The sequence below is a fragment of the Salmo salar genome, chromosome 13 (genome assembly GCF_965601325.2).
Source record: "Salmo salar chromosome 13, fSalSal1, whole genome shotgun sequence".
NCBI classification, from domain to species: domain Eukaryota; kingdom Metazoa; phylum Chordata; class Actinopteri; order Salmoniformes; family Salmonidae; genus Salmo; species Salmo salar.
This window is the reverse complement of record NC_138303.1, coordinates 100,685,559-100,700,321: the sequence shown is the minus strand read 5'-3', so window position 1 is coordinate 100,700,321 and position 14,763 is coordinate 100,685,559. Positions and strand designations below refer to the sequence as shown.

The 14,763-nt window shown below is 55.6% G+C and overlaps 1 protein-coding gene across 1 annotated transcript in view; it reads left to right on the top strand.

Moving 5' to 3' along the window:
* Nucleotides 1-14,763, top strand: part of epb41l4a (erythrocyte membrane protein band 4.1 like 4A) — a 127,648-nt gene that overhangs the window by 102,204 nt on the left and 10,681 nt on the right. The window contains 2 exon segments of the mRNA NM_001165322.1: nt 8,540-8,596; nt 8,995-9,072. Of these exon segments, the coding sequence (NP_001158794.1) occupies nt 8,540-8,596; nt 8,995-9,072 (135 nt within the window).

The window sequence follows — 14,763 nt, the reverse complement described above, 5'->3', positions numbered from 1 at the left end:
GAGGGGACAGGACTCAGGTAGTGGCAGAAGTGGCGAGGCGGGGACAGGACTCAGGTAGTGGCAGAAGTGGAGAGGAGGGGACAGGACTCATGTAGTGGCAGAAGCGGAGAGGAGGGGACAGGACTCGGGTAGTGGGAGAGGAGGGGACAGGACTCGAGTAGTTGCAGAAGAGGAGGGGACAGGACTCGGGTAGTGGCAGAAGAGGAGAAGAGGGAACAGGACTCAGGTGGTGGCAGAAGAGAAGAGGAGAGGAGGCGACAGGGCTTAGGTAGTGGCAGAAGTAGAGAGGAGGGGACAGGACTCGGGTATTGGCGGAAGAGGAGAGGAGAAAACAGGACTCAGGTAGTGGCGGAAGAGAAGAAGAGGGGACAGGGCTCAGGTAGTGGCAGAAGAGGAGAGGAGGGGAAAGGACTCAAGTAGTGGCAGAAGAGGAGAGGAGGGGACAGGACTCGGGTAGTGGCAGAAGAGGAGAGGAGGGGAAAGGACTCAAGTAGTGGCAGAAGAGGAGAGGAGGGGACAGGACTCGGGTAGTGGCAAAAGAGATAGAGGAGGGGACAGGTCTCAGGTAGTGGCAGAAGAGGAGAGAAGGGGAAAGGACTCAAGTAGTGGCAGAAGAGGAGAGGAGGGGACAGGACTCGGGTAGTGGCAGAAGAGGAGAGGAGGGGAAAGGACTCAAGTAGTGGCAGAAGAGGAGAGGAGGGGACAGGACTCGGGAAGTGGCAGAAGAGGAGAGGAGGGGACAGAAGTCGGGTAGTGGCAGAAGAGAAGAGGAGGGGACAGGACTCAGGTAGTGGCAGAAGAGGGGAGGAGAGAACAGGACTCAGGTAGTGGCAGAAGAGGGAACAGGACTCAGGTAGTGGCAGAAGAGAAGAAGACGGAACAGGACTCAGGTAGTGGCAGAAGTGGAGAGGAGGGGACAGGACTCGGGTAGTGGCAAAAGAGATAGGAGGGGATAGGACTCAGGTAGTGGCAGAAGTGGAGAGGAGGGGACAGGAGTCAGGTAGTGGCAGAAGAGGAGAGGAGGGGACAGGGCTCAGGTAGTGGCAGAAGAGGAGGGGACAGGACTCAAGTAGTGGCAGAAGAGGAGAGGAGGGGACAGGACTCGGGTAGTGGCAGAAGAGGAGAGGAGGGGACAGGACTCAGGGAAGTGGCAGAAGAGGAGAGGAGGGGACAGAAGTCGGGTAGTGGCAGAAGAGAAGAGGAGGGGACAGGACTCAGTTTGTGGCAGAAGAGGGGAGGAGAGAACAGGACTCAGGTAGTCGCAGAAGAGGGGAGAAGAGGGAACAGGACTCAGGTAGTGGCAGAAGAGAAGAAGAGGGAACAGGACTCAGGTAGTGGCAGAAGTGGAGAGGAGGGGACAGGACTCGGGTAGTGGCAAAAGAGATAGAGGAGGGGACAGGACTCAGGTAGTGGCAGAAGTGGAGAGGAGGGGACAGGAGTCAGGTAGTGGCAGAAGAGGAGAGGAGGGGACAGGGCTCAGGTTGTGGCAGAAAAGGAGAGGAGGGTACAGGGCTCAGGTTGTGGCAGAAGAGGAGGGGACAGGACTCAAGTAGTGGCAGAAGAGGAGAGGAGGGGACAGGACTTGGGTAGTGGCAGAAGTGGAGAGGGGGGGACAGGACTCGGGTAGTGGCAGAAGAGGAGGGGACAGGACTCGGGTAGTAGGAGAGGAGTGGACAGGACTCGAGTAGTTGCAGAAAAGGAGGAGACAGGACTCGGGTAGTGGCAGAAGAGGAGAAGAGGGAACAGGACTCAGGTGGTGGCAGAAGAGGAGAGGAGGCGACGGGGCTTAGGTGGTGGCAGAAGTGGAGAGGAGGGGACAGGACTCGGGTATTGGCGGAAGAGGAGAGGAGAGAACAGGAGTCAGGTAGTGGCGGAAGAGGAGAAGAGGGGACAGGGCTCAGGTAGTGGCAGAAGAGGAGGGGACAGGACTCAAGTAGTGGCAGAAGAGGAGAGGAGGGGACAGGACTCGGGTAGTGGCAGAAGAGGAGAGGAGGGGACAGGACTCAGGTAGTGGCAGAAGTGGCGAGGCGGGGACAGGACTCAGGTAGTGGCAGAAGTGGGGAGGAGGGGACAGGACTCGAGTAGTTTCAGAAGAGGAGGGGACAGGACTCGGCTAGTGGCAGTAGAGGAGAAGAGGGAACAGGACTCAGGTGGTTGCAGAAGAGAAGAGGAGAGGAGGCGACAGGGCTTAGGTAGTGGCAGAAGTAGAGAGGAGGGGACAGGACTCAGGTAGTGGCAGAAGAGGGGAGGAGAGAACAGGACTCAGGTAGTGGCAGAAGAGGGGAGAAGAGGGCACAGGACTCAGGTAGTGGCAGAAGAGAAGAAGAGGGAACAGGACTCAGGTAGTGGCAGAAGTGGAGAGGAGGGTACAGGACTCGGGTAGTGGCAAGAGAGATAGAGGAGGGGACAGGACTCAGGTAGTGGCAGAAGTGGAGAGGAGGGGACAGGAGTCAGGTAGTGGCAGAAGAGGAGAGGAGGGGACAGGGCTCAGGTTGTGGCAGAAGAGGAGAGGAGGGGACAGGGCTCAGGTTGTGGCAGAAGAGGAGGGGACAGGACTCAAGTAGTGGCAGAAGAGGAGAGGAGGGGACAGGACTTGGGTAGTGGCAGAAGTGGAGAGGGGGGACAGGACTCGGGTAGTGGCAGAAGAGGAGGGGACAGGACTCGAGTAGTTGCAGAAAAGGAGGGGACAGGACTCGGGTAGTGGCAGAAGAGGAGAAGAGGGAACAGGACTCAGGTGGTGGCAGAAGAGGAGAGGAGGCGACGGGGCTTAGGTAGTGGCAGAAGTGGAGGGGGGGGACAGGACTCGGGTAGTGGCAGAAGAGGAGAGGAGGGGACAGGACTCAGGTAGTGGCAGAAGTGGCGAGGCGGGGACAGGACTCAGGTAGTGGCAGAATTGGGGAGGAGGGGACAGGACTCATGTAGTGGCAGAAGAGGAGAGGAGGGGACAGGACTCGGGTAGTGGGAGAGGAGGGGACAGGACTCGAGTAGTTGCAGAAGAGGAGGGGACAGGACTCGGGTAGTGGCAGAAGAGGAGAAGAGGGAACAGGACTCAGGTGGTGGCAGAAGAGAAGAGGAGAGGAGGCGACAGGGCTTAGGTAGTGGCAGAAGTAGAGAGGAGGGGACAGGACTCGGGTATTGGCGGAAGAGGAGAGGAGAAAACAGGACTCAGGTAGTGGCGGAAGAGAAGAAGAGGGGACAGGGCTCAGGTAGTGGCAGAAGAGGAGGGGACAGGACTCAAGTAGTGGCTGAAGAGGAGAGGAGGGGACAGGACTCGGGTAGTGGCAGAAGAGGAGAGGAGGGGACAGGACTCGGGTAGTGGGAGAGGAGGGGACAGGACTCGAGTAGTTGCAGAAGAGGAGGGGACAGGACTCGGGTAGTGGCAGAAGAGGAGAAGAGGGAACAGGACTCAGGTGGTGGCAGAAGAGAAGAGGAGAGGAGGCGACAGGGCTTAGGTAGTGGCAGAAGTAGAGAGGAGGGGACAGGACTCGGGTATTGGCAGAAGAGGAGAGGAGAAAACAGGACTCAGGTAGTGGCGGAAGAGAAGAAGAGGGGACAGGGCTCAGGTAGTGGCAGAAGAGGAGGGGACAGGACTCAAGTAGTGGCTGAAGAGGAGAGGAGGGGACAGGACTCGGGTAGTGGCAGAAGAGGAGAGGAGGGGACAGGACTCGGGTAGTGGCAGAAGTTGAGAGGAGGGGACAGGACTCAGGTAGTGGCAGAAGTGGAGAGGAGGGGACAGGGTTCAAGTATTGGCAGAAGAGGAGAGGGAGGGACAGGACTCGGGTAGTGGCAGAAGAGGCGGGGACAGGACTCGGGTATTGGCAGAGGAGGAGAAGAGGGAACAGGACTCAGGTGGTGGCAGAAGAGGAGAGGAGGCAACAGGGCTTAGGTAGTGGCAGAAGTGGAGAGGAGGGGACAGGACTCGTGTATTGGCGGAAGAGGAGAGGAGAGAACAGGACTCAGGTTGTGGCGGAAGAGAAGAAGAGGGGACAGGGCTCAGGTAGTGGCAGAAGAGGAGGGGACAGGACTCAAGTAGTGGCAGAAGAGGAGAGGAGGGGACAGGACTCGGGTAGTGGCAGAAGAGGAGAGGAGGGGACAGGACTCAGGTAGTGGCAGAAGAGGAGAGGAGAGAACAGGACTCAGGTAGTGGCAGAAGAGGAGAAGAGGGAACAGGACTCAGGTAGTGGCAGAAGAGGAGAAGAGGGAACAGGACTCAGGTAGTGGCAGAAGAGGAGAAGAGGGAACAGGACTCAGGTAGTGGCAGAAGAGGAGAGGAGGCGACAGGGCTTAGGTAGTGGCAGAAGTGGGGAGGAGGGGACAGGACTCGGGTAGTGGCAAAAGAGATAGAGGAGGGGACAGGTCTCAGGTAGTGGCAGAAGAGGAGAGGAGGGGAAAGGACTCAAGTAGTGGCAGAAGAGGAGAGGAGGGGACAGGACTCGGGTAGTGGCAGAAGAGGAGAGGAGGGGAAAGGACTCAAGTAGTGGAAGAAGAGGAGAGGAGGGGACAGGACTCGGGAAGTGGCAGAAGAGGAGAGGAGGGGACAGAAGTCGGGTAGTGGCAGAAGAGAAGAGGAGGGGACAGGACTCAGTTTGTGGCAGAAGAGGGGAGGAGAGAACAGGACTCAGGTAGTCGCAGAAGAGGGGAGAATAGGGAACAGGACTCAGGTAGTGGCAGAAGAGAAGAAGAGGGAACAGGACTCAGGTAGTGGCAGAAGTGGAGAGGAGGGGACAGGACTCGGGTAGTGGCAAAAGAGATAGAGGAGGGGACAGGACTCAGGTAGTGGCAGAAGTGGAGAGGAGGGGACAGGAGTCAGGTAGTGGCAGAAGAGGAGAGGAGGGGACAGGGCTCAGGTTGTGGCAGAAAAGGAGAGGAGGGGACAGGGCTCAGGTTGTGGCAGAAGAGGAGGGGACAGGACTCAAGTAGTGGCAGAAGAGGAGAGGAGGGGACAGGACTTGGGTAGTGGCAGAAGTGGAGAGGGGGGGACAGGACTCGGGTAGTGGCAGAAGAGGAGGGGACAGGACTCGGGTAGTAGGAGAGGAGTGGACAGGACTCTAGTAGTTGCAGAAAAGGAGGAGACAGGACTCGGGTAGTGGCAGAAGAGGAGAAGAGGGAACAGGACTCAGGTGGTGGCAGAAGAGGAGAGGAGGCGACGGGGTTTAGGTGGTGGCAGAAGTGGAGAGGAGGGGACAGGACTCGGGTATTGGCGGAAGAGGAGAGGAGAGAACAGGAGTCAGGTAGTGGCAGAAGAGGAGAAGAGGGGACAGGGCTCAGGTAGTGGCAGAAGAGGAGGGGACAGGACTCAAGTAGTGGCAGAAGAGGAGAGGAGGGGACAGGACTCGGGTAGTGGCAGAAGAGGAGAGGAGGGGACAGGACTCAGGTAGTGGCAGAAGTGGCGAGGCGGGGACAGGACTCAGGTAGTGGCAGAAGTGGGGAGGAGGGGACAGGACTCGAGTAGTTGCAGAAGAGGAGGGGACAGGACTCGGCTAGTGGCAGTAGAGGAGAAGAGGGAACAGGACTCAGGTGGTGGCAGAAGAGAAGAGGAGAGGAGGCGACAGGGCTTAGGTAGTGGCAGAAGTAGAGAGGAGGGGACAGGACTCAGGTAGTGGCAGAAGAGGGGAGGAGAGAACAGGACTCAGGTAGTGGCAGAAGAGGGGAGAAGAGGGCACAGGACTCAGGTAGTGGCAGAAGAGAAGAAGAGGGAACAGGACTCAGGTAGTGGCAGAAGTGGAGAGGAGGGTACAGGACTCGGGTAGTGGCAAAAGAGATAGAGGAGGGGACAGGACTCAGGTAGTGGCAGAAGTGGAGAGGAGGGGACAGGAGTCAGGTAGTGGCAGAAGAGGAGAGGAGGGGACAGGGCTCAGGTTGTGGCAGAAGAGGAGAGGAGGGGACAGGGCTCAGGTTGTGGCAGAAGAGGAGGGGACAGGACTCAAGTAGTGGCAGAAGAGGAGAGGAGGGGACAGGACTTGGGTAGTGGCAGAAGTGGAGAGGGGGGACAGGACTCGGGTAGTGGCAGAAGAGGAGGGGACAGGACTCGAGTAGTTGCAGAAAAGGAGGGGACAGGACTCGGGTAGTGGCAGAAGAGGAGAAGAGGGAACAGGACTCAGGTGGTGGCAGAAGAGGAGAGGAGGCGACGGGGCTTAGGTAGTGGCAGAAGTGGAGAGGAGGGGACAGGACTCGGGTAGTGGCAGAAGAGGAGAGGAGGGGACAGGACTCAGGTAGTGGCAGAAGTGGCGAGGCGGGGACAGGACTCAGGTAGTGGCAGAAGTGGGGAGGAGGGGACAGGACTCATGTAGTGGCAGAAGAGGAGAGGAGGGGACAGGACTCGGGTAGTGGGAGAGGAGGGGACAGGACTCGAGTAGTTGCAGAAGAGGAGGGGACAGGACTCGGGTAGTGGCAGAAGAGGAGAAGAGGGAACAGGACTCAGGTGGTGGCAGAAGAGAAGAGGAGAGGAGGCGACAGGGCTTAGGTAGTGGCAGAAGTAGAGAGGAGGGGACAGGACTCGGGTATTGGCGGAAGAGGAGAGGAGAAAACAGGACTCAGGTAGTGGCGGAAGAGAAGAAGAGGGGACAGGGCTCAGGTAGTGGCAGAAGAGGAGGGGACAGGACTCAAGTAGTGGCTGAAGAGGAGAGGAGGGGACAGGACTCGGGTAGTGGCAGAAGAGGAGAGGAGGGGACAGGACTCGGGTAGTGGCAGAAGTGGAGAGGAGGGGACAGGACTCGTGTATTGGCGGAAGAGGAGAGGAGAGAACAGGACTCAGGTAGTGGCGGAAGGGGAGAAGAGGGGACAGGGCTCAGGTAGTGGCAGAAGAGGAGGGGACAGGACTCAAGTAGTGGCAGAAGAGGAGAGGAGGGTGCAGGACTCGGGTAGTGGTAGAAGAGGAGAGGAGGGGACAGGACTCAGGTAGTGGCAGAAGAGGAGAGGAGGGGACAGGACTCAGGTAGTGGCAGAAGTGGTGAGGAGGGGACAGGACTCAGGTAGTGGCAGAAGTGGAGAGGAGGGGACAGGACTCATGTAGTGGCAGAAGAGGAGAGGAGGGGACAGGACTCAGGTAGTGGCAGAAGTGGAGAGGAGGGGACAGGACTCAGGTAGTGGCAGAAGTAGAGAGGAGGGGACAGGACTCAGGTAGTGACAAAAGAGACAGAGGAGGGGACAGGACTCGGGTAGTGGCAGAAGAGGAGAGGAGGGGACAGGACTCAGGTAGTGGCAGAAGTAGAGAGGAGGGGACAGGACTCAGGTAGTGACAAAAGAGACAGAGGAGGGGACAGGACTCAGGTAGTGGCAGAAGAGGAGAGGAGGGGACAGGACAAAGGTAGTGGCAGAGGTGGAGCGGAGGGGACAGGACTTGGGTAGTGGCAGAAGAGGTGAGGAGGGGACAGGAGTCAAGTATTGGCAGAAGAGGAGAGGGAGGGACAGGACTCGGGTAGTTGCAGAATAGGGGAGAAGGGGACAGGACTCGGGTAGTGGCCGAAGAGGAGAGGAAGGGACAGGACTCGGGTAGTGGCCGAAGAGGAGAGGAGGGGACAGGACTCAGGTAGTGGCAGAAGAGGAGAGGAGGGGACAGGACTCAGGTAGTGGCAGAAGAGGAGAGGAGGGGACAGGACTCAGGTAGTGGCAGAAGAGGAGAGGTGGGGACAGGACTCAAGTAGTGGCAGAAAAGGAGAGGAGGGGACAGGACTCGGGTAGTTGCAGAATAGGAGAGAAGGGGACAGGACTCGGGTAGTGGAAGAAGAGGAGAGGAGGGGACATGACTCGGGTAGTGGCAGAAGAGGAGAGGAGGGGACAGGACTCAGGAGGCGGCAGAAGAGGAGAGGACAGGAGAATACATCTACTGCTGTTGCTCCTTCAGTAATTTCCCCTTTGAAAGTACATATATGGGATAATGTTGCCTTCTAGTGGTGTCATGTGGAACTAACTGTAGAGCCTGTCCAGTTCTTGCTCCTCCATTAGCATTACGCACAATATTGTGGGTACATGTATAACAAAACATGTTTACCTTATAATAGCTGGTAATTGTTCCTATACAAGCTGTTTTTTACCAAAAATGTATTGTGAAGACACCCCCCTTAAATTGCCTTATAAATGTGTCTATACTGTACTGAAGCTACTGCAAAGGTCACATAGTAGTATGTTTGTATGAAGTAGACAATTCTAGTAATCAAATACAAGATTTGTACTTCATGTTATTTTAATATGAATGAGTCATAAAGGTTAGTCTGGGCTGTGTCTGTTGTGGGGCAGAGATGCAGAATTTCTGGGTAGAAACCGTGAATCAGATTACCCCTAGGGTTTGTGGCCAATGAAGCACTCTCTTTGAATAGATACCAATTATCATAAATCATGGTTGGACAGATGCTCTCACTTTTCAGTCAGTCATGAATGTTTATGTTGATGATTAAAACATGTCAAACTCATCAACCCTCTCTGTGTAATAGTAGTTGTAACATGACAGTGGCATTCCTCTGATGTCTAATAGTAACAACATGACAGTGACAGTCTCTGATAATAACATGACAGTAATGACTTCTGTGATATGATCCCTCAGGAAAGGCCAGGCCAGTGATCCAACAGATCCCCCGAACCAGAACGATCAACAAAGGAGGTACAGTTAGCTTACAGTACTGCATGCTAAATTCTTAAATTCGGAACCTCTGTCCTCTCTGCAACTGAAGGTCACATCTTTACATCCCTACGTTCCACACAGACTTAGACAAGTCAGATAAACCCAGTGACTTGCCAAGATTGTCATTGATGTGCTGTGTTGTAATGTGGCAGCAGCACCAATCCACCGTCGGAGCTCTACAGGGATAACGATCTACTCAGAGTGGGGTTCTGTTTTTCAGTAGTTACATTAGCCAAGTTCTGGAGTCATTTCTCTAAAAGTCAAAGTTAACATTTGTCCTCTCTCTCTGACAGGTCATACACAAACAACATTCCATCTCATTTATTTTCCCCTCGTCAACTTTTAACCTCGTTTTATTCACCGCTGCCCACCCGCAGGTCACGCTCCCGTGGCAACACCAGTAGTGGCAGCGAGTCCGAGAACTCCACCCGGGAGCATCGTAAAAAGAGGAACCGGTGAGTGATGTCACTCTGCTTTCCCTACAAGGAGACATATCTGTACATATGGCCATTAAATATACAGAATAAAGATATATTGTAAACCACTACTACTACCTCCTATTTTGTACATAGTAGTACCACTAAAAGTACATAGTAATATTTCTCAAAGGTGACAGCCATTCCATAGTAAACTACAACTGTTTCATATGGGGGTATAGCTCCCAAGACTACTATTTCTCTAAGCCAGTGTCTGTAAGGTAAGTATGTATTGAAGAAATACAGCATATCATCAGGCTGCTATTGTCCTCTGAATGATACTATATGTTATTGGGACCCACAATGGTTCCCTAGCTGTGTCATACGATATACTATAGACAGCCTCAAGTGTCTGAATATGTCACGAGCGGATAGAACAGTTTTAAGGGTGAGTCAAGCTCAGGAGACTGAGGTCCGTTGGAACAAACTTGATTTAATAAATCCAAGGGCAAAATCCATATACGGCTGGGAGCACAACAGTCAAAAAGACTAAACGAAGCTCCGCTCAAAATGGCAGACGGGGCGCAGCCCGGCAACCCTAATGCCTATACAATAAGTCGTAAACCAAACAATATAACACCACACGTAACAAAGAACAATCCCGCACGAATCCTAACTAAACACAGACAGACTAAATACCCCCCCACTAATGACAAACACAAAACAGGTACAATCAAAAAACAGACATAACTAACAGACACTGAAACACAGATCGGTGGCAGCTAGTAGGCCAGCGACGACGACTGCCGAGCACCGCCTGACCGAGGAGAGGCGCCACCTTCTGTGGACGTTGTGACAGTATCCCTCCCCTGACGCGCGGGTCCCGCAGCCCGCCGACTCCGGCCTCGGGGACGACCCGGAGGGCGAAGCGCCGGGCGATCCGGGCGGAGGCTGTGGAAATTCCGCAACATGGCTGGATCCAGAATGTCCCTCGCCGGGACCCAGCACCTCTCCTCCGGACCGTACCCCTCCCAGTCCACGAGGTACTGCAGGCCCCCCACCTGACGTCGGGAGTCCAAGATGGCCCGGACTGTATACGCTGGGGCCCCTCCGATGTCCAGGGAGGGCGGGGGTCCTCCCGCACCTCAGCGTCCTGCAGCGGACCAGCTACCACCGGCCTGAGGAGAGACACATGAAACGAGGGGTTAATACGGTAATATGTAGGAAGTTGTAACCTATAACACACCTCGTTTATTCTCCTCAGGACTTTGAATGGCCCCACAAATTGCGGACCCAGCTTCCGGCAGGGCAGGCGGAGGGGCAGGTTCCGGGTCGAGAGCCAGACTCTATCCCCTGGGTTAAACACAGGGGCCTCACTGCGGTGGCGGTCAGCACTCTCCTTGTGTCGTTCTCCAGCCCTCTTTATACACTCCTGGACAGCATTCCAGGTCTCCCTAGAGCGCTGGACCCATTCCTCCACCGCAGGAGCCTCTGTCTGGCTCTGTTGCCATGGCACCAGGACCGGCTGATAACCCAACACGACCTGTAAGGGTGACAGGTTAGTAGAGGAGTGGCGCTGAGAGTTCTGGGCCATCTCGGCCCAGGGCACGAACCGCGCCCACTCCCCTGGCCGGTACTGGCAATACGACCGCAGAAACCTGCCTACATCCTGGTTAATGCGCTCTACCTGCCCATTACTCTCGGGGTGGAAACCCGAGGTCAGGCTAACCGAGACCCCCAGCCTCTCCATAAACGACCTCCATACACTGGATGTAAACTGGGGACGCCGATCAGATACGATGTCCTTGGGCACCCCGTAGTGCCGGAAGACGTGGGTGAATAGGGCCTCCGCGTTCTGTAGGGCCGTAGGAAGACCGGGCAACGGAAGCAGACGGCAGGACTTCGAGAACCGATCCACAACAACCAGGATTGTCGTATTCCCCTGAGATGGCGGGAGATCCGTAAGGAAATCCACCGAGAGGTGAGACCAAGGCCGCTGTGGAACAGGGAGGGGCTGTAATTTCCCTCGAGGCAGGTGCCTAGGAGCCTTGCACTGGGCGCACACCGAACAGGAAGAGACATAGTGTCTTACATCCTCAACCAAGGTGGGCCACCAGTACTTCCCCTTCAGGCCTCGCACTGTCCGTTCCACCCCAGGGTGACCCGAGGAGGGTAGAGTGTGGGCCCATCGGATCAAGCGATCGCGAACACCCAGCGGAACGAACTTCAGACCCGCGGGACATTGAGGTGGAGTGGGTTCTGACCGACTCGCCCGCTCGATGTCCGCATCCACCTCCCATACCACCGGTGCCACCAGACATGAAGCAGGGAGTGGGATCGATGGTCCGCTCCTCGGTGTCGTAGAGACGCGACAGTGCGTCGGCCTTCCGGTTCCGAGAACCCGGAATGTACGAAAGGGTAAACTGAAACCTCATAAAGAACATGGCCTACCTGGCTTGATGAGAATTAAGTCTCCTCGCTGCCCGGATGTACTCCAGGTTACGGTGGTCGGTCCAGATCAGAAAAGGGTGACGTGCCCCCTCAAGCCAATATCCCCACACTGTCAAAGCCTTGACCACGGCTAACAACTCCCTGTCCCCCACATCATAGTTGCGCTCCGCCGGGCTCAGCTTCTTAGAAAAGAATGCGCAGGGGCGGAGCTTCGGAGGAACGCCCGAACGCTGCGAAAGAACAGCTCCTACCCCAGCCTCGGACGCGTCCACCTCCACTATGAATGGCAAAGAGGGATCCGGATGCGCCAGCACCGGAGCGTCGGTAAACAGAACCTTCAGACGACGGAAGGCTCTGTCCGCCTCTGCCGACCACCGCAATCGCACCGGACCCCCCTTCATCAGTGAGGTAATGGGAGCTGCCACCTGACCAAAACCCCGGATAAACCTCCGGTAATAATTGGCGAACCCCAAGAACCGCTGCACCTCCTTCATCGTGGTAGGGGTCGGCCAATTACGCACAGCCGTAACGCGGTCATCTTCCATCACCACCCCTGTGGTGGAAATGCGATATCCCAGAAAAGAGACGGCTTGTTTGGAGAACTCACATTTCTCAGCCTTGACGTATAGGTTATGCTCCAGCAGCCGCCCAAGCACTTTACACACCAGAGCTACATACGCGGCGCGTGTGGCGGAGTAGATCAAGATGTCATCAATGTACACCACCACACCCTGTCCGAGCATGTCTCTGAGAACCTCGTCCACAAAGGATTGGAAGACGGCGGGAGCATTTTTTAACCCATACGGCATGACGAGGTACTCATAATGGCCAGATGTGGTACTAAATGCGGTTTTCCACTCGTCTCCATCTCGGATACGACCAGGTTATACGCACTCCTGAGATCTAGTTTGGTGAAGAAGCGCGCCCCGTGAAATGACTCCACGGCCGTAGCAATGAGAGGTAGTGGGTAACTCAACCCTACTGTGATAGAATTTAGACCTCTATAGTCAATGCACGGGCGCAGGCCTCCCCCCTTCTTCTTCACAAAAAAGAAACTCGAGGATATCACAAGGTGAATGCACCAATTTGTAAGTAGCTCTGGATAAGAGCGTCTGCTAAATGACTTAAATGTAAAATGAGACGGGTGATTTAGATGGCCGAATGTATCCCTGTCTCAAGGACTCAGTGACGTATGTCTCCATAGCCACTATCTCCTCCTGCGACAGAGGATACACGTGACTTTTAGGAAGGGCCGCGCCAGCCTGGAGGTTTATCACACAATCCCCCTGTCGATGGGGTGGTAATTGAGTCGCCTTCGTTTTACTGAAGGCGATAGCCAAATCGGCATATTCAGAGGGAATGTGTACAGTAGAGACTTGGTCTGGACTCTCCACCGTGGTTGCACCGATGGAAACTCCTATACACCTACCTGAGCACTCCCTCGACCCCCCCTTAAGAGCCCTCTGCCCCCATGAAATCTAAGGATTGTGAGAGACTAGCCAGGGAAGTCCCAGCACCACCGGAAATGCCGGGGAATCAATAAGGAACAGGCTGATATGTTCCTCATGACCCCCCTGCGTCACCATGACCAGTGGCACTGTTACCTCCCTCACTTGGCCAGACCCTAGTGGTCGACTATCTAAAGCGTGCACGGAGAAGGGTTGGTCCAGTTTAACCAGGGGAATCCCTAACTTATCAGCAACCCCACGGTCCATAAAACTCCCAGCTGCGCCTGAATCGACTAGTGCCTTATACTGGGAGTGAGGGGAAAACTCAGAAAAAAAACTGAGACGTATATGTGGTCGACAGGGGGCTCTGGGTGTGTCTGGTGCTGACTCACCTGGGGAGTCGAAGCGGTGCTCTGCCTGCCATCTGAATTCCCAGGAGAACCTCTCCAGCACCGGTCCGCAGTGTGTCCTCTACGGCCACAGTGAGTGCAGGAGAGGCCCCCCCCTCCGGTCCTCCTAGCAGCAGTCCCTCCTAGCTCCATGGGCGTTGGAGCAGGAGGGATGGGAGGTGGAATGAATAGGCCCCGATCGGAACGTCCCCGGGCAGCCAGCAGGTTGTCCAGCCTGATGGACAAATCAATCAACTGGTCCAGGGTGGTGGTATGGTCCCGGCAAGCCAGCTCCCGGCGGACGTCCTCACGTAAACTACACCTGTAGTGGTCAATCAGGGCCCGCTCATTCCACCCCGATCCGGCGGCTAGAGTCCGGAACTCCAGGGTAAAGTCTTGAGCGCTCCTCGTCTCCTGCCTCAGATGAAATAATCGCTCGCCCGCCGCCTTGCCCTCCGGGGGATGATCGAATACCGCCCGGAAGCGGCGAGCGAACTCTGGGTAGTTGTCCTTAGCTGAGTCGGCCCTCCCAGACGGTGTTGGCCCATTCCAGAGATCTACCCGTGAGGCACGAGACGAGGACGCTCACCCTCTCTTCATCGGAGGGAGAGGGCCGGACGGTCACCAGGTATAGGTCCAACTGGAGCAAAAACCCCTTGCACCCAGCGGCCGTCCCATCGAACTCCCTGGGAGCCATGATCCGGATCCCGCCTGTACTGGATTCGGTGGGTGTCGGTAGGGGCTCAGGGTGATGACTTGGTCCCGGTGGGGGTGAAGGAGCGACTTGCTCCCAGCTCTCCAAACGGGCCAGCACCTGGTCCATGGCCATGCCCAGTCGGTGGAGGAGGCTGGCATGTTGGGAGACTTGTTCCTCCATTGATGGTGTTTCTGTCCCTGCTGACTCCATAAATTGGTGCGGGATTCTGTCACGAGCGGATAGAACAGTTTTAAGGGTGAGTCAAGCTCAGGAGACTGAGGTCCGTTGGAACAAACTTGATTTAATAAATCCAAGGGCAAAATCCATATACAGCTGGGAGCACAACAGTCAAAAAGACTAAACGAAGCTCCGCTCAAAATGGCAGACGGGGCGCAGCCCGGCAACCCTAATGCCTATACAATAAGTCGTAAACCAAACAATATAACACCACACGTAACAAAGAACAATCCCGCACGAATCCTAACTAAACACAGACAGACTAAATACCCCCCCACTAATGACAAACACGAAACAGGTGCAATCAAAAAACAGACATAACTAACAGACACTGAAACACAGATCGGTGGCAGCTAGTAGGCCGGCGACGACGAACGCCGAGCACCGCCCGACCAAGGAGAGGCGCCACCGTCTGTGGACGTTGTGACAGAATATCTCATGATGGAGCGAAAGTAATTAGGGAGGAAACGAGAGAGTATATTTCATGGAAATTGTGTTGCTATCTGTT